We start from the raw sequence: 18,796 nt of genomic DNA, 5'->3' as shown, positions 1-18,796 counted from the left end.
CACCGGTAGGGTAAGCGTCCTCTGGAAGAATGCTATCTTTTTTTCATAGTTTTTCATATTTCCAGTGAAAAATAAAGTGTTGAACGTCCATAGTTCAACACTTATTCAGTTGAAGTATCTCCTTAAACAAGCATCCACCAATTATCATGTTCGTGTACATCTATAAATTTTCTAAGAAAGCACTGAAGAATTCAAAAGGAGTCAATACCTAGAAGATACATGGAGAGACAAGGTGATTGTCATACATCTCCTATGGAGGGTATAATAACATCCAACAGTCAAACAATACTTCACCAAGATAATCTTATTTATTGACAGAATGTTTTAATTAATTTGTGACAAAACAAATCTATAACAGAGATTTTCTCCTATGAAAGAGTATTCTAAATCATACTGCAAGTAAAGAGTTAAAAAAGTACCTACATGTGCATGCATACCTGAATATAATATATTTCCTCAACATATATATCCTCAACCCATAAACATACATTTTAACTAGGATATATTGTATATAAAGCTTAACCTTTATATATCTACCATGATTTTGTCTGATTATACACGACCTAATAAATGACATCATATACATCTAAAACAAATACATGTAGTGACAATTTTTTAATCCTTAACAATCTAACAGTTAGGAACCATTCCATATATAACACTGTCTATGGTAGGGGAGATTCATACTGTAAAAAAAAACAATGGAACAAATAATGCTTTGTTGTTCTACATATTATATTTTCATGTCACGATAGTCCTTTCTGCATTTTGATCTGTATTTTTTAGAAAACATGCATTCATTCCCCACTGATTCAACCAAATCAAAGAAAATCAAGAATGATAACTCTTGCTAAGTACCAATTTCATTCACATTTTCATGTATATAGTTTTTATCTCATCAGTGCAACAACTGAATTACAAACCTGGTTATATGACCTGTTCTGATAAAGAAATAAAAGTGACTTAGGTGGGTTTCTGACATGCATGAATCACCTTCTGACTGATTTTTATAAAAACTACTAAAATAATTAAAGCAGGTGAACAGTAATTCTTGTGTCGGAGAGATGCATCTCAACAGACATCATTAAATCAGGAAATTACTGATACAAAAAATTAAGTGACTAATGATATAAAGCCTTGCAGGTACAAAAAAAATGTTAGTGGTTTATACAATAAAGTGCCCAACAAAAGATACAAACACTTTGCAGGGGTAAGTTAGAAAACAATACAAGTACTACACAGCATTCATAATTGATATCAATTAAGAGATTTTATACCCAGATAATATTATTTCAATTCATGGATTGTCAACAAGACTAGATTCAACAAACTAGGTCAGTTGTAAAGTGCTGCCTCAACCTTCCTCAACACATGACACATTTCACAACCATACTTTTATTTCTTCAGTATCTTTTGTCTATGACATTGGAATTTCATGTGTTGCAGCATAGCGACCATAAACCTGATGAAACAGCTGTCGCTCTATGTCAATCAAGAGAGAGCTAGCACCTAGTCGAAACATCTTGGCATTTAGCCATTCATTACCAAGTTCTTCTTTCATTAGTATCAACCAAGTACAGGCATCCTTGGCACTTCTTATTCCTCCTGCTGGCTTAAACCCAACCTGACAAACAAAGTAAATATTTTAAAGGTATTTTCAAATCTGAATAATTCAACTGAATGACTGCAGTAATTCAACAGTTACAGGCAGACGGAAACATGCATGGTCAACCCACAGTAAAGGAATAAACACCTAACCCAGCTTATGCAAGTGACAATTGCATTGTTTTTCAATAGAAAAGTTGTGCACAAATTAATCAGTGAAAAACATATATTGGTTGGTATTTCAAGTCTGAAACAACTTATGAATGCTTAGTACATAAAATATAAAGAAATACAGGGTGAGATATGAGCCTTCATGTGATGATAGTATCAGTATGATATGTCCAAAATATATTTTACTGGTTGCAAAATTTCAAATAATTTGATAGGGACATGTAACTGATCTCTCTGTGTCAGCCATTTCCCCTATATGGTATCTATAACAAGAATAACCTTGTAACCTGTCCTTTGATAGAATTCCCTGATGGCCCTGACCATCACCAAGGCAACAGGAAATATGGCATTTACTCCTTCTTTACCAGTTGATGTCTTTATGAAGTCAGCACCTAAAGACAAATTATACATTTAAGTGCATAACATATTCTATGTCAAAACATCAAACTAAAATAAAGCAATTTAATTTGATGTTGAAGGGCTGGGGGCAAAGTCTCCCGGAAACTCCTGGATGTTAGCCTTTTTGAGATTTAAATTTTGACTTGAAAATATGGGATTAAGTCTGCAATATTTGCTCCAGTTTTGTTTAAAATATATGAATTTGAAATCAAGATATATGATATATAATGAATCATAACTGATTTGGTCTCAAACCAAATCAAGGAGCTCCCCATGATTCCCACCAGATCTATTTCTAGACTAATGCTGATAAACTTTGTTGACTGTTTATTTTTTTATTTTGATAAATGTCATATTTTGTTCTTAGGCTTTTATGTACTTGTTACAAAATTTGAACACTAACACATGGAAATAAAAGCATAGGAACAAAACTAAACATATATTAAATGAAATTCCATAACATGTGGTGGTTCCTTGTGTTGATTATTTTCATAATAAAACTTTGTTGTTTATTGCCTAATTATTACTGTGACATGTAGAGCAATTGCATGTGTATGGCAAGCTAAAGTGGACAAAAATCAATATTTTGAAATATTAAATAATGAATTTTTAATATTACAAAATCACTCCATGCAGGTCCGGGTGTCTAATGAATAGGCCTGCAGAAGCGCTAAGCTTGTCGTAAATGACGACTAAATAGTGCTTAGAAACCTAGCCGGGGGCTAGGCGCTCTGCCCAAAGAGCAACTGGGATGTGTGCCCCAGGTGGTGGAATGGGGTACCCCTGGCGTGTTTCATGCTGGGGCTGTCAGGCTATAATACGGAAAACCTCACTGCAAACCATAGTAGTGCACCATGTTGGGAAAGATGCCACGTTCCTCGCACGTTAAAGAACCCTGCTGTGGTATTTGATGGAGTAGGAACCTTTGCGCTACGCCACAGGAGGCTAAATTGCCCAACCCTACCCATCCCCCTTTTATCTTGTGGCAATCAAAATTTGTCGACCCCATTATCCTTGTGTCCCATCCCTTTTTTCATTCATCGATTCATGGTCATTTTATCACCACTTTCATGTTCATCGTCTGAATATAGCTGAAATATTGCTGCTCGGACATTAAACCCCAAAAATCAATCACCTCCCAATGAGAAAGGGTTACCCGGTAACAGATATGAGTTAGTTGTGTTTTATGATTAACATGATTAACAATCATTTCAATATTTTGCTTGCATTATGCTATAACATCCGTAAGACACAAGAACACATGGATAGCATTTCAACTTAATTATTGATTTTAAACAATATGTACTATCAGTAATAATCTGTAATTATTGCACCAACAAATAATCAAAAGATATCCATGCAAATATCCCTTACTAAATCAATACAGCCATCATACAGACTAAACTGGCTTTATAGACATTAACCACTTTAAAACCTACCTGCCATAATACAGACTAAACTGGCTTTATAGACATTAACCACTTTAAAACCTACCAGCCATCATACAGACTAAACTGACAATGTTGACAAGTAAGTCCATTTAAAACCTACCAGCCATCATACAGACTAAACTGACAATGTTGACAGGTAAGTCCATTTAAAACCTACCAGCCATCATACAGACTAAACTGGCTTTATAGACATTAACCATATTTCCAAGCTCCCCTGTAGCTAAAATTGTTTTCAGATGGGCCTCTCCACAAGCTTCTCTCATGGCTTTAACTTCTTCATAAACACCTGTAGTCAAATACAACATGTATTCATCATTAACACCTGTAGTTAAATACAACATGTATTCATCATTAACACTTGTAGTCAAATACAACATGTATTACTATAAAGATCATGGTCATGTATTCATCATAATCATCTGTAGTTAAATACGACATGTATTCATCATAAACACCTGTAGTCAAATACAACATGTATTACTATAAAGGTCATGGTCATGTATTCATCATAAACACCTGTAGTCAAATACAACATGTATTACTATAAAGGTCATGGTCATGTATTCATCATAAAGACTTGTAGTCAAATACAACAAGTATTACTATAAACAAAATGGACATGTTTTCATCATGAACACCTGTAGTCAAATACAACATGTATTACTATAAAGAACATGGACATGTATTCATCATAAACACCTGTAGTCAAATACAACATGTATTACTATAAAGGTCATTGTCATGTATTCATCATAAACACTTGTAGTCAAATACAACATGTATTACTATAAACAAAATGGACATGTTTTCATCATGAACACCTGTAGTCAAATACAACATGTATTACTATAAAGAACATGGTCATGTATTCATCATGAACACCTGTAGTCAAATACAATATGTATTACTATAAAGTTCATGGTCATGTATTCATCATAAACACCTGTAGTCAAATACAACATGTATTCATCATAAACACCTGTAGTCAAATACAACATGTATTACTATAAAGGTCATGGTCATGTATTCATCATGAACACCTGTAGTCAAATACAATATGTTTTCATCATAAACACCTGTAGTCAAATACAATATGTATTACTATAAAGAACATGGACATGTATTCATCATAAACACCTGCAGTCAAATACAACACGTATTACTATAATAAAGGTCATGGTCATGTATTCATCATAAACACCTGTAGTCAAATACAACATGTATTACTATAAACAAAATGGACATGTATTCATCATAAACACCTGTAGTCAAATACAACATGTATTACTATAAACAACATGAACATTATTCATTCTTATCATAATGCCCATAACATACATGTAGACTTACTATAAACCAACCATTTTCCCTTTTAACTATTTTTTAGTTTCCTGTAAATGGGAGCTTTCTTAAGTGGGTATATCATTTTGTTTATATGATGTATATTGAGGTATTTCATGGAGAGAATTGGATATATTATTGAGTGTTTGTTGTTTCAGTTCATTTTTGACCTTATATTTTAGGGCAATGGTTAAAGCCTTATAGAACTACTTTAACCCCACCACAGATGCCTGTCAAGAGGTGATTGATTTGTCTTTGTCTTGTTATATTTCTTTATTAGTTAGATTCTGAAGTGTGGTCATGGTTTTGTTACTATGGATTTGAGAATATTTGTTACATAGAACAAAACTCATATAAGACAAATTGTATCATGTGCACCAAGCTAAAACTATTTTTTGTTCACACCTTTTCTTCACAAAAATAAATTATTACTCGACATTTAGGATGCTAGTGCAGTGGAAATATCACCAATGTCATTATTGCTTTTGTTTGTATTTATTACCTCTCCAGTTTCCAGTCAATGCATAGTCCCTGTTGATAACAATATCTATTTCAGTAGCCCCATCAGCAACAGCAGTTCTGATCTCCTCAAGTCTCGTCTTTAATGGTGTCTGTCCTGTAGGAAATCCTGTCGCCACTAAAACAGAAAATTGCAAGTATTTGTAAGACCTTGCTTTGTACCTGTCTGCCACACCAAGGGAAAACACGTCATCCCATTCAGACACGTAATTCTGACCACAGGCCTGGTAGATAAGCAGTGAGTACTCATTTTGAAGTAAGTCTATAATGTGACTCAGCCATTGATTGAACCCACAACTTCCCTGACAAGTAGAAGAACTTTCAAAACAAATTTTGAAGAAACCTAATAACTTTATAATACATGGTATTTGCCAGACATTGTTAGTTTCAACCTTATTTGAGAGATTATGGCAGTAACTTTGCTTCATATTTCATCTGTTGAGAAATATAGCCTTTAGATCACTTACCAGGTGTGATGTATGAACATGTCATGCACCAACACTCTCTAAGTCTTCATGATAACTAAAATGGACACACGTACCCTCTCAACTGTTTCAAAGAATTGTTGTACAACTTAAACTGAAATGAAACTTCTGTAATTCTTTTCATAAGGACATTTCATCAATTGAAAGTTAATTTCTATCCATTATGTTTTTTAATATAGAAGCCAAACACAACAAAAATCAAAATAAATGACCTCTTAGGACAATAACTTCTGTAAGGAGATGGCACATAATTTTGACTGCCTAATAAAGACTTGTTGTCCTTGATATATGGAAAACCTCATCAAAAGAAAATTTCTTCCTATCTACCGTAGATATAAGCCCATTACAACAAGAGTTGAACCCTGGGCAGGTCCGAGTGTCAAAAGAATAGGCCTGCAGCAGCGCTAAGCTTGTCGTAAAAGGCAACTAAATAGTGCTCAGAACCTTAGCCGGGGGCTAGGGCACTCTGCCCACAGAGCAACTGGGTTGTGTGCCCCAGGTGGTAGAATGGAGAAACCCTGATGTGTTACATGCTGGAGTTGTCAGGCTATAATACGGAAAACCTCACCGCAAACCATAGTGGTGCACCGTGTTGGGAAGATGCCACGTTCCTCGCATGTTAAAGAACCCTACTGTGGTATTCTCCTGGAGTAGGAACCATAGGGCTCCGCCACAGGAGGCTAAATTGCTGACCCTACCCACTTCTCCCCTTTTTTCAGTGGCAATCAAAATTTGTCGACCCCATTATCCTTATGTCCCATCCCATTTATCATTTCATATTCATTTTATCATCCACTTCATGTTCATCGCCTGAATATAGCTGAAATATTGCTGCTCGTGTGTTAAACCCCAACAAATGGACAAACAAACAACAAGAGTTGGAGCATATCATCCCTTACCAGAAGCTATAGGTATATGTGAAGCATTTGCTGCTTTCAGGGCTTTTACAGCATCAACAACTCTGTTTGGATACACACAAACTGCTCCTACTGTTATACCTGAAAATGGAAAGTTGACAATGGGAATTAAAAAAAAAAATAACACCAGACCTTCACTCATACATATACTAATTAAAATACTACATGGAGGGAATCAATACTTGTATTTTCAGGTTTAAATTAATAAGTTTTAAACATTATTCATATTTGTAATATTTCAAATCATCATGCCTACAACTGAATACCATAAACAGATATCTTTCTACATATTGCATAATGAATAAAAATAATTTCATTTCGTAAAATTCATACCTTCATTTTCCATTTGTAGACCCTTAATGAGGTCATCTCTGACAGGGTTTTTGGCTTTGAAACACAGACGTTTAACATTACTAGCAGTATCATCTCCAGATAAAGTAGTCAGATCTATACATGTAACAGCTCTAAGCAACCAGGCAGACTAAACAATAGAAATTAAACACAATTAATGATAATTTCTTATTCTTCAATTAAGGTTATTCTTCCATATTTGGCTTATATGAAATGAAACTTGTCTTAAAAAATAGAATAAAAAGAAAATCTTCTAAAGCCACACTTAAAATAATGTTCACTTCCCCTTACCTAACAACAGCTCCTGCTTTGGGTAGGAAAGTAGGGGAAAAATATTTTTAAAAAATACCCAAAGTTCATATGATGCTATAAAAACCATGATCAAGGAAATGAAAAAATGTTGCTTTGAAAATTTTAGAATTTTGTCAGAGAATGGCAATAAAGTTATCTGGGAAAGGCCAATTTTTAAGGGTAGGTAGGATAAGGGGAAACAAACTTAATTTTAATTATGGCATAAAACTTTCAATTTTTTTCCACATTATGTCATTGTTTTTTGGTTTTTTTCTCTTCAAAATCTTAACATATTATATTAGAACAAAATGAATATGAAATGTCTAATTTCTGTAATGACTCACTTGCCACTGTTTCTTCACACATCTCCTGGTTCCTAAAGTTTCCGCCCTCCTTTTCACTGCTGGTAAATTGACATAAACATTCTCCAACCAACTTGCATCTGGAAATTGATGAAATTCATGTATGCTTTTTGGCTTAACTGACACCCAAAAAAATCAATCTAAAATAACTGATCAACCTTAAAAAATACATGTGCTTCACTCCAGACAAGATTTTTATAAGACATTTCATAGTATCTCTATCACATATTAAATGATTCCATTGCTAAGGAAAAACTCAAAAGAATTGCAAAAAAATTTTTGCAGAATATTGTAATGGCTACAATTTACATTACATAAAACTAAAAAATATGAAGCTTGCATCTTAATTCTTCCCTTCAACGAGTCTAGTTAATCATGATGTTTGCCAGAAAAGCTGGTAATTTGGTAGATGACAGATTTGGAATACAAAGCCCTGCTCAAAAATTTACTGCCGGAAATGAGATTTCATGTATGGCATGAAATATGTAGACTCAAGAAAACTTTAGTTGGTCACATGTATATCTCAATGTTTCCAAATTTCCAGTAGTTCTCAAATATAATAGGTAAGTTTTAAAAAAAAGAAATCATTGATCTGCAGCCAAAAAGCAACAGCATAGTTCAATATAGATTGAATGTACAGTGATTTTTCTAGCACATGCCATTTTCATCATTGACAAAAAATTTTTCGGGATGACAAAAATAATCTAGTCTCATCTATCTTTGAAAGTACAAAAAACATTAAGAGCTATAAGCTCATCACCGGTTCAAGTGACGAAAATGACAATTTCATTACCCCTGATTGTATACAAGACTCAAAAGGTGTCAACATTTTGTGCTAACAATCACACTAATCATTCATGTGATAGACAGTGGAGTAAGTGTCAAGCTCTTGATCACCTCAAGCCTGACTTTAATGCACATGATTAAAGGTCTATGAAAATGCTGGTAAAAATTTCTGCTGGGAAAATTCCTTTACTTCTTGTTAACTTTGTAACAAAATGACATAAACAGTTATTTTTCATTTATTTTTGTACATCAAACTTGAGTGTTAACTAATGCAGGTAATTTGGTCACTACTCAGGTATCACTTCGTTTTTTTAGTTACAGGTATTGTCAAGAACCCAACCCGCCTCTGGAAAACATAACACTTAATGTATTATCCAAATCAAAACATAGCTTTTCTAAAATAGGAAGGCAATTGTTTTCTTTTTGGAATTTGCAGCTGTCATTTGCATCTGAATTTTATTTACAACACATGATATCTGTAAAATATTCCCACCATCCTTGGAAGACTGTAATATTTGCGGTATCTGTATAAATTAATCTGACCCCCTAAAACTAAAAAGGATGTTGCTAGAGATGCTCTTAAAGGTTGAAAAATGTGAAGTATGGTGAAGTGCTACAAAGTTATCAACCATTTTGAAAGTGTGGGACAGGGGATGGGGCTGGGATTTTGGAAAAACATTTTACTCATTCATTGAAAAATAATAATAAAAAAAATTCCCCCATTATTTAACAAGGCAGATTTTCAAATAAAAATATTGATGTTGCTTGCTGTTGAAATATCAATAAAAATATTACACTTATAAAACAAAAATTCTCATCAGAACCCTACCCCTTTTGCAAAGAGGTTTTTGATGCCCTTTATTATTTTTAAGTGTCTCACAGATGCTACACGTATGGTAAAGCTCATGGTGCTCACTAATTTAGGCAATGCCTACTCCATATTATCAGATGTTTTATCTACTACATGTACTTTAAAAAAATATACCATAAAAATGGTCCTCATTTTCTCACATGAAAGTGACAACTTTCAAAATCCTGGAAAAAGACCTGCATTCCTACAGTAGGTCAGCATTTCAAATCATCATAATTTTTTTTGACATTTTATAGATATCCAGGCTATCTGTATAGAAACAAAACATGTCCATCAATTGATGATGTGAATTTTTAATGGAGGATTTGTATTTTGACCACCAGAGTGAGGTTAACCCACTATAACTGTTTCTTCCATAGCATTTCAGGTATCACCTGTCTCATGTTACAAATTTGAGAAGAAGATTGGTGAGAATTACTTCTATCATGAAAGTGGTAAAATCAACTGTCTGACGAGTCCAAATAATTATGGCGCCATGGGAGACTATCATCAGAATCAGGGCTAAAAATTAGGAAATGAAAGCTGGTAGCCCAGACTATATATTTGTTCCATATTTTCTATATATTCAACTAAATTTTACCCTGAAATTTGGTGGCCCAGCTTTAAATCTGGGAGCCATGGGCTACTGCTTATTCCCTGAGAATCCTGTCTGACCAGTACTGCACTACTGGCAGTATAAAAATAGAAATTAATACTTTATCAATTTTTGTCCGTAACCAAAGAGATAGAACTTTTGATTGGCTACTCTGGTTTGACACTACGTACTGTTACAGGTCGCACCCGCTTCATATATATTCAACATAAGCATTTATTCCATTAAACATGCTCTAGAAAACGGACATGAATTGGGGTCACTCATTTTACTTGCTTTATAACCGCAATGACAGTGGCAACTTAAATGAAAATTCGTTATACGCTTCAGTTTAGCTCAAAACTACACGCCTAACTTAACGCATGCATGTTGAAAACGTTGTGTAAAGTTATTTTTTACCGAAGTCAATTCCAGGGTTTCTGTCTGCCATGTTTACCAATTACAATCTTTAAGACGCTTGTATTTTTCGGTCTTGCAAACGCTAAATTGATGTTGTTTGAAAATCTACGATATAGTGTTCATTTTAATAGTTTGTGACCTTGAATTCAAAATATTGACCGCGACCTTCACTATTTTAAGTCAAATTGTATTTTTAGAAAACTTTATATCACTGACATTATTATGAGAAATAAGAACCACATATTAACAACAAAAATGGGGATAAGAACCACAGATCAGAGGGTCATGAATAATAAATCGCCAATTCAGCATACAAGTAAATCATAAAATTGCAGGTGATTTGACTGCAACATAAATTTAATATATTTAACAGGCAGCGACCATTTGATTTTCTGGGGGTGGGGTGGGGTGGGAAGGGCTATGGATTTTTATTTGTAAAAAGTCTGTTTCTAGAAAAGTGGAAAATATGAGTTTGACTTATCGCTTGAGAGAAAAATAAAGTTTGTTTTAAAAAAATCATGCTGTTAATGTGAAAGATGCCACGCAATAGTGAGATGACAAAAAATTGTTTTCAATAGATGGTGAATAGATTATTTGTTTTCTATTGGCCCTGGAAAATACAAGTTAATTTCATTCAAGGTAAAAAAAAGTTTGGTCTCAGAAAAAAAAACATAGCCAACCTCAGAACATCAAATGGTTGCTGCCTTATAGTATTCTCACTCTCTTGCAAAAATTCTATTTTATCCTTTGACATTGACCCTCAGGCAATAAGATATATCACACCATGAAGGTGTATTATATACCTTAATAACCTAGTGTACACTCTGACCTTGACAATTTAACCGAAGTTCAACCTTTTGCACAGAAATTGTCCTGCAATAGTTTGCCTTTGAACCTATTAACCTGGATATCTTTCACATTTGAATGAGTTTTGTACCTTGATAACCTTCAAATGGCCTACGTTGCACTCTTTAATTCTTTACTTACCTCAAGTTCAAATGTATTCAAATGACTGCTCTTTAACATGTTTTAGCAAAGTCTTCCCCAAAATCTAGTATATTATTTATAATCTTTTCTTTTGGTTAGAGAGCAACCGTTTGGTTCTAGAAAGGGTGGGGGTGATGGGGGCTGGAACAAATCTTGTGTCCTGAATTATTAATTGGTAAAATTTCTGACCTGAAATTTTTATTTTAACTTTAGCCTGTCCTTAATTTGTTTTCAAACTAGATCATGATTTTTATCTACTACTTGCATGCTGCCTTTTTATTTTACCCAATTGTTCATTCTGGATTTTTTAAACCATGAATTGTCTTCCTGTCTTTTTATTGCAAAATTAAATGATTGTTCCATTATCAAGTCTATAAGATAGCTGTATAGTTAGAAATATATTTAGTTCATAAGAATTCAGAATAAAATACAAAAAACATAATGCAGCCATATATACATTGTCACTTTTGTCATTCCATTTATAAAGACTGAAAATCAACCATAAGTTTTGGACTAATCTTTTAATTTGCAGATAAAGATACTGAAGTTATACAATAATTCTTCCCAGGGCAAAGCTTGATATTAATGCAAAGGACAAACACTGCACTATTGGAAACAGTTGATACAGCTACAAATTTGGATGGCAATTAAGTTTTTTTTCTGATATTTAAGAATGAAAGTGGTTAACAGACTTTAAATTTGCTATTTGACAATATAGAAATAAATAGTTGATGACAACTTTTAATGCTGACCAGTTTCCCCCCGTAAATTTCCAATGGTTTGTGATCTTTTTTTACCAGGAAGTTATCATTTATTTGATTCTCCTTGTACATGGTAGAAAAAAACAACATTAAAAAAAAATGGTAAGTCCCTATTAAACTCATTGAATCCATAAGAAAAAGAAACCTTATAATGTTACTCCAATGTCCTAAAAGTTAAAGCATTACATCCCCAAAATTCAATCCCAGCCTTGCTTTGAAGAATCATAAGCAACTTGTGATTTGTTTTCAAAAAGATCCATACATTATTACTCGTTATTGTATATTCATCAGGAAAGTGTCTGTTTTGGCCCTTATTTAATTCCTAAATGGTTCAAGTTACATTCCAAAAAACTAATCCCACATATGACATTTAATACTCAAACAATTTGTTCAAGTTAGTCTGGATTACAGGAAAAATCTAGTAATTCCTAACAGTTCAAGTCCTGAACAGCAAAATCAATCCCAGCTTCCTTATTGCTGAATGGTACCTTGTGGTATAATTTTATTGAGATCTATACACTAATACATTAATTATCATACTAGTGAATGACATTTTTGATGATGCCTAACGAGGACGACAATGCAGATGTCTGATGATGCAAGAGTCATATCATTATACAACTGCAAATGTTTTTTAATGATTTCTTTAGTTCATTAATAATCCTTGAGCATTTTGGGCAAGCATGGATACAGTATAAAAGCTTCATATGGCTGTCAGATTTTTATTGTGATTTGATACAGGAACTAATGGCCTCTTTTTGACCCCAAAATCAATCCCAGTCTGGCATTCTGAGGTACAATTGCTTTTAGAATCTTTTCACTTATACTAGTAGTCAAGTTGTCCAGACACCATAAAAATGCTTGTTTCCCTTGTTGTTCTGAACCCCATTCCCTTGAACTTGATACCAGGCGATCTCGCCCCCATTACTTGATTGTTCAAGTATTAACCCCCAAAAATCAACTCCGGTATAGAAAGTTCTTGATTCTAGACATCCATTTGCTTTTACCAGAGTTATATAGTTAAATTCTATGAAATGATTGATTTTGGCCCTTAATTCAAAAACAGTTGGGCCATAACTTCAAAAATCAATCCCAACCTTCTTTAATGCTATGGAAACTTTAAAGATCAAACAATATTCATGTAATCGCACAAATATCAGTGTCTGTTATTGAAAAGTTGTGGCAGGGAAGAGCTGTACACAATTTCTATTGGAAAAAGAACCAAATACAAACTGTTGACCAAGATTAGCTAAGGGACAAACTTTCTCCTACTAATGTGGTGTATTGTGTACAAGAGAACAGTGGATGCTGATACATCTTATGACATTTGTAACTTCCTGTGAATCTACATGTATCTGATTGACCATCCCTGTACAATATATACAGTATAAATTGATCTTCTAATGATATTTATATCTGTTTTGAAGTATCTGAAATAATGATATTGTATTTCATTGCATTTAATCTCCTGTATTAATTGAATTAAATGAGCAAGTTTTTTTTTCAATATCAAGGGCACAGTATCTCCTCTCCGTAACCTTGAAAATCAAAAGGCTTCCAGAATCAGCTAGAGTCAAAGCAAGTTTTTTTCCAAAATCAATTGGATGTTGATCTACCGTTCACAGAGGTGTGACAGAATAAGTGATAAGTAAACAGAGGAATTACAATATCCTTCAAATGAGTTAAAAACTAAGTCAACTATTTCTTTCATGTTTAATGGTCATTTTTCACAACCCTGATAGCTATATACAAAATAAATACGCAAGCGCTGTACAACCAAAATGTGACTAGACATATAGGTCAAATTAAACCTACGATGCAAAAATAAATAAATCGTAGCACACCCATACAGCATTATATGCTCATTGTTTTACTGGTTCCCTGTCTAAGAATATATTACTGCCTAAATGCAAGTGGAACATTACAGTTCAATACTTTGAAGAAACAGAATCAGAACTGAATGAAAGAAAAAGACTATTGAAACAAATGCTATAGAAAAAAAATCTTACCCTAGATACATCAAAATCTCAATTAACTGAATTAAAATGAATTAAAATCTGCAAAACTATGTGGTGCAACATAGCACAAATGTCTCTGTATAACTCTTTACTGCATAATGTATTTTAGATTCTTAATAAAAATGAAACTTAATGACAATAACAAAATAATGGAGATATACAATAAATAGTTTATAAATAACTCAGTAACAGACAAGTTTTCTCCATAAAATTTAAAACATAGTTGTACACTTATAAGAATTGTTAAAATGACAGTACTGAAAAGGTGAAAATTTTTACGTGGGGAAGGGTTATCTTCCCTACATCTGTGCTGAGAAAAAATCTGTGAAAATAACCCCCTCTGAATAGTTTGGTGTTGATATTGGAATTATGAGATGTGACAGAAGACCCAGACAGCAAGATTGTGCTGCAAAAATTTCCCCCAAACAAAAGGTTTGACCTTCTAAAACATGAAAAAAAATCACCTCTTGAAAATTTTAACGTTTACAATATGTCTTAATGAAACTGATCATAAGAATGTGTATATTCAGAGTTCTCCTATTCTTGAACACATAGATTTACCTGGTAAACAAATAAAGAAAACCCAAAAGGAAAGTATCTCTTTTTGGCAGTGAACAAACAAAAACATGCTTAATTCTCTAAAGCAAATATAATTTTTATAGATATTTTCCACAACCCAAAGGTGACCCTGTCATAAAATGACAGTTGTAAATTCTGATCACTAACCATAGAAATGTGATATGTGAACTAAATTACATGTTAATCCAATCTACTCAACATAGGATTGTTAATACATGACAATGTACTTCTATTTTACCTTTAATCACTTACAGTGTATTAATACTTTAAAAAAACCACAAACAGTTGGGCATCTATTACTATCTCTCAATATTTTATAACATACAAAGAACAAAATAACAAAAACCTTCCTTTTTACTGATTACAGAATATAATGTTTATTAACTCTACAATGACAATTTTAATGTAACTTTACCAGGAAAACTGCTGTTCAATATCTGCATACCAGAGGTATTTTTTACCAAAGCAAATCTCATGAAGCAATAAACCTGCTACTTATTTCTCTACTATTCTACTCAATAGAGTTATTCCATTTTCACACACTACACACCTCCTCAAAATTGTAAACAAACACACATGTTGTACATGAATACTTACACCAATGAAAACATTGCACATAAGTCCTTCACAGAAGGCTCTAACACTGATTTTCTGTGTTACAAAGATAATAAGCCTATTTTAGAAAACATTAAATGATGATTTTATGTATTGATGCTACTAATGGTTATATACACTCCTACTTAACCTGAATTCAAACCATTAGTCATTTTCAAATTCTGATTACAGTAAAAAAAACACTAAGATCTATGAGATTCTTCCCAGTTAATATCATAACTAATTGTTCTAATGCACTGACACAATGACCTAAGACAATTTAAAGCAACTGCATGGATTTGTGACTTAAAACTATCAACAAGAAATCAGAGGGCACTTAAAATCTAGAGTTTCTATCCACTTATTATGAGTCTGTCCGGGTAGAATGTAGCTAGATTGTGGCATAACTTTAAACATCATTACAGTCATCTTTTAAGGTAGCTTCTGTAGACAGCTTCTGCAGACAGTACTGTGTGATCTCCTCTGAAGTCATGCAGTTTTATTAACGTGTCACAAGTGAATGTCTACTGTTAACATGATAATGGGAATCCTGATGAGTTCTTTAAATGACGACAATGATCAATGGGCTCCAAGTCGAAGCCTTTGGCACGCATCATGTTCATAAGGTCCCTGTCTTCTTCACGCTCCCTGAAAATAGACATATCATATTTATTAATATGAAAGTTTTTTATTCATAAATAAAGTATTTACATGCCAAAAAATGCAATTATTGATATAGGTAAACATAGCTTCTAATTAACATTTCATTGAATCTTGTTATTTTAATAGTTACATAAATATTTGAAAAAATAATGCTGGTCTTCTTGAACAATTGCAAAAAAAAAATTACCACAACAGTTTCAGATACTGGAATTATGAAAAAGTATGTAAAACCACTTTAACAACTATTACAAAACATGCACTGTATAGAAACAATCAAAGTTATCCTCAAGGAATGGGGTAGGATCAAGGAATGAGGTATGAATCATGCAAAACTATTAATCATTCAATAAAATACCGGTACTTAAATATTATTTAATCCAATATGAAAAATCTCACCCCTTTTTTCAAAAAACCATAAAAAGTTTCAGTTATAATAATAACAAAGTTTGTAGCATGCCATCTTAATGGAATATTTGAGTCCCACTATGATCTTGTACTTGAAAATCAAGAGTGCCAATTATTAAGTATGAGCCAAGTTGTCAAATCTATTGAAAGCTATTTATATTAGTGTTTACAAGGATTGTACAAAAGAACAGAAAGACTGAATGGTACAATAGTTTTACAATAGTATAACAAGTTCTCAGTTGTTCAGGGGATAACTATACGGTAATAAAGTAACACATGATTGCTGCACGTAGCCAAATGTTCTCAGCCACAGCAAAATTTGAAGGCCCATTAGAAATACAAATATGCACATCACTGAAATCACTATGTTATTTGGAGATTTACCACTTCAACAATATATATGTATTTACAACTAAACTAGGAATTATCTCTATGGTCAAAGAAACAATATGTCCACAAAGACAACATTCAGAACAAGATCCATCCAGTGGTTTCAGATGAGGTGGGTACACAGTTATATTTCACTGTTCAATGTAGGAAATGATAAAGTCCCATAACTCCCACAAAATTTGTCAAATCTAAATGATGGTGCAGTATGAGCAACTATATATTGTGCCTAAAAATCCTACAAAATTTGAACAAAATTCTTTCAAAGGTATCAGAAACACTGTGTCCACGAAGTGTCAGTGCTCAAGGCAAGAAAAAGTTTCATATCCCATAAATCCTGTAAAATTTGCCAAATCAAAGTTATGGTGCATTATGATCAACTACCTATTGTGCAAAATCCTTCAGAGGCATCAGAAGATTTGCGTCAACCAAATGTCACTTTCATGTTCAATGCAAAAATGATCCAAGTCACCTAACTAATGTAGTGTGCCTAACATTCCTACAAAATTTTAACAAAATCCACCCAGGAGTGTCAGAGGAGTTGCATTCACAAACTCCAAAGTGTCACAGTAGTGGTCAAAGCAGGAAGACCATAACTGCTGAATTAAAATGGTGGAGAAATACAATCTATTAGGTTTGGTGCCAAACAATCTGATAAAATTTGAAATAAATTCTTCAAGCAGTTTCAGAGGAAATGTGCCCAGAAGACAAGTGTGGTGGACAGACAGATAGATAGACCATTACTAGGGCCCTCCATTGCATTGTGGTGGGGGACAATAAAGTTGCAGTATAGCAACTTACCACATCAAAACATTGTACCAAATATCAAGAAACATGTAGTTGATGATTTTTCATAGGGGCTGAAAAAAAGAAATGTCAAAATTCTCTCTTGAGACAAGGTAGACAGGATAAATGTATAACCCTTAAAAGAGTTTGGGTAAAGATACAGCATTATGTATACAAATAATACATATACAATAAATTCTGATTAGGTTTCCATATGAAGCCACTGAATACCTGACACGGTCTTCCTCTATCATTTTAACAAGATTATTTTTCTCCTCAACAACTTCTAGCAGCTCATCAAGGATACGTTTTTCCTCCGCTGCCTGTTCAGGAGTCTTTTGTTCATCTGTAAATCAACAGGTTAGCAATAAAATCATGCACAGGCAAAAATAAATTAAAATTTCTACCACCAGATCAAGCCAAGTTTTAATAAAAAAAAAAATCAAAAAAAGTAAAGATGTTAAATAATTAATCAGATTCAAGATATAAATTTAATTTTTTATCTTTTTCTTGACTTTCTCTGAAACTAAGCAATTACTAAATAATGAAAATATATTGTAAACAAAATAATACTGAACTAAACTGTATATACTCTAACATGTTAATGTAAAATACATGTCAACATTACAAAGTCTTTAATTCTTACTCTGAAGAGTTTATCAATAGACATAATAGTTTTACTATTGGACTTACAAAATGCAATTTGTCCCATGGCAATGATAGTTCTAATTCATATGGAACTAAGGGACCACATATAGTGTGAAAAAAATCACATTTAACATTTTATAGGTACCCCTAAATCTTACTAAAATCATTTATTTTTAGAAATCTGTACAATATAATGGAATTTGAAAATGTTTTAAGGATGACCTGAGATATTGTAGTTAATTCAGAAATTGACTCCAAAGTACTGTTATATACAAGCATCTACTATAGAAACACATGTACAGAAAATAGTATGCATTATGTGAGAAACTGATGTTATACCTACTTGTATATGTATTATACTGAAGTCAATGCAAAGATAAATTGATTTTAAAGCAGCAAAGAATCAACACATAAAAAGAGAATTTCAA

At 32.9% G+C, this 18,796-nt stretch overlaps 2 protein-coding genes across 13 annotated transcripts in view; both read right to left on the bottom strand.

The window, feature by feature from the left end:
- Positions 1 to 289: 289 nt before the first annotated feature.
- LOC148615041 (deoxyribose-phosphate aldolase-like) lies at positions 290 to 10,621 on the bottom strand. Its single transcript, XM_088589658.1, has 8 exons — positions 10,541 to 10,621; positions 7,875 to 7,972; positions 7,222 to 7,369; positions 6,871 to 6,969; positions 5,470 to 5,604; positions 3,784 to 3,912; positions 2,056 to 2,168; positions 290 to 1,624 (listed from the first exon to the last, which is right to left on the bottom strand). The coding sequence occupies exons 1-8, from the start codon at positions 10,569 to 10,571 to the stop codon at positions 1,418 to 1,420; spliced, it is 960 nt and encodes a 319-aa protein (XP_088445784.1). The 5' UTR covers positions 10,572 to 10,621; the 3' UTR covers positions 290 to 1,417.
- A 3,366-nt stretch (positions 10,622 to 13,987) lies between these two features.
- The window catches only part of LOC148615040 (uncharacterized), a 45,626-nt gene continuing 40,817 nt past the window's right edge, over positions 13,988 to 18,796 (bottom strand). For 11 of the 12 annotated variants that reach the window (XM_088589646.1, XM_088589652.1, XM_088589643.1 and 8 more), the window contains 2 exons: positions 17,952 to 18,066; positions 13,988 to 16,127 (listed from right to left, as the gene is read on the bottom strand). In XM_088589646.1, coding sequence (XP_088445772.1) covers positions 16,010 to 16,127; positions 17,952 to 18,066 — 233 coding nt within the window. In that variant the 3' untranslated portion in view covers positions 13,988 to 16,009. The remainder of the gene's footprint in view (positions 16,128 to 17,951; positions 18,067 to 18,796) is intronic. The other variant, XM_088589654.1, reaches the window with a different exon arrangement.

The sequence above is a fragment of the Perna viridis genome, chromosome 6, assembly GCF_037379345.1.
Source record: "Perna viridis isolate PV_CMFRI_1.1 ecotype Kerala chromosome 6, ASM3737934v1, whole genome shotgun sequence".
NCBI classification, from domain to species: domain Eukaryota; kingdom Metazoa; phylum Mollusca; class Bivalvia; order Mytilida; family Mytilidae; genus Perna; species Perna viridis.
The sequence above is the reverse complement of the archived record's forward strand: the minus strand, read 5'-3'. Positions and strand labels throughout refer to the sequence as shown.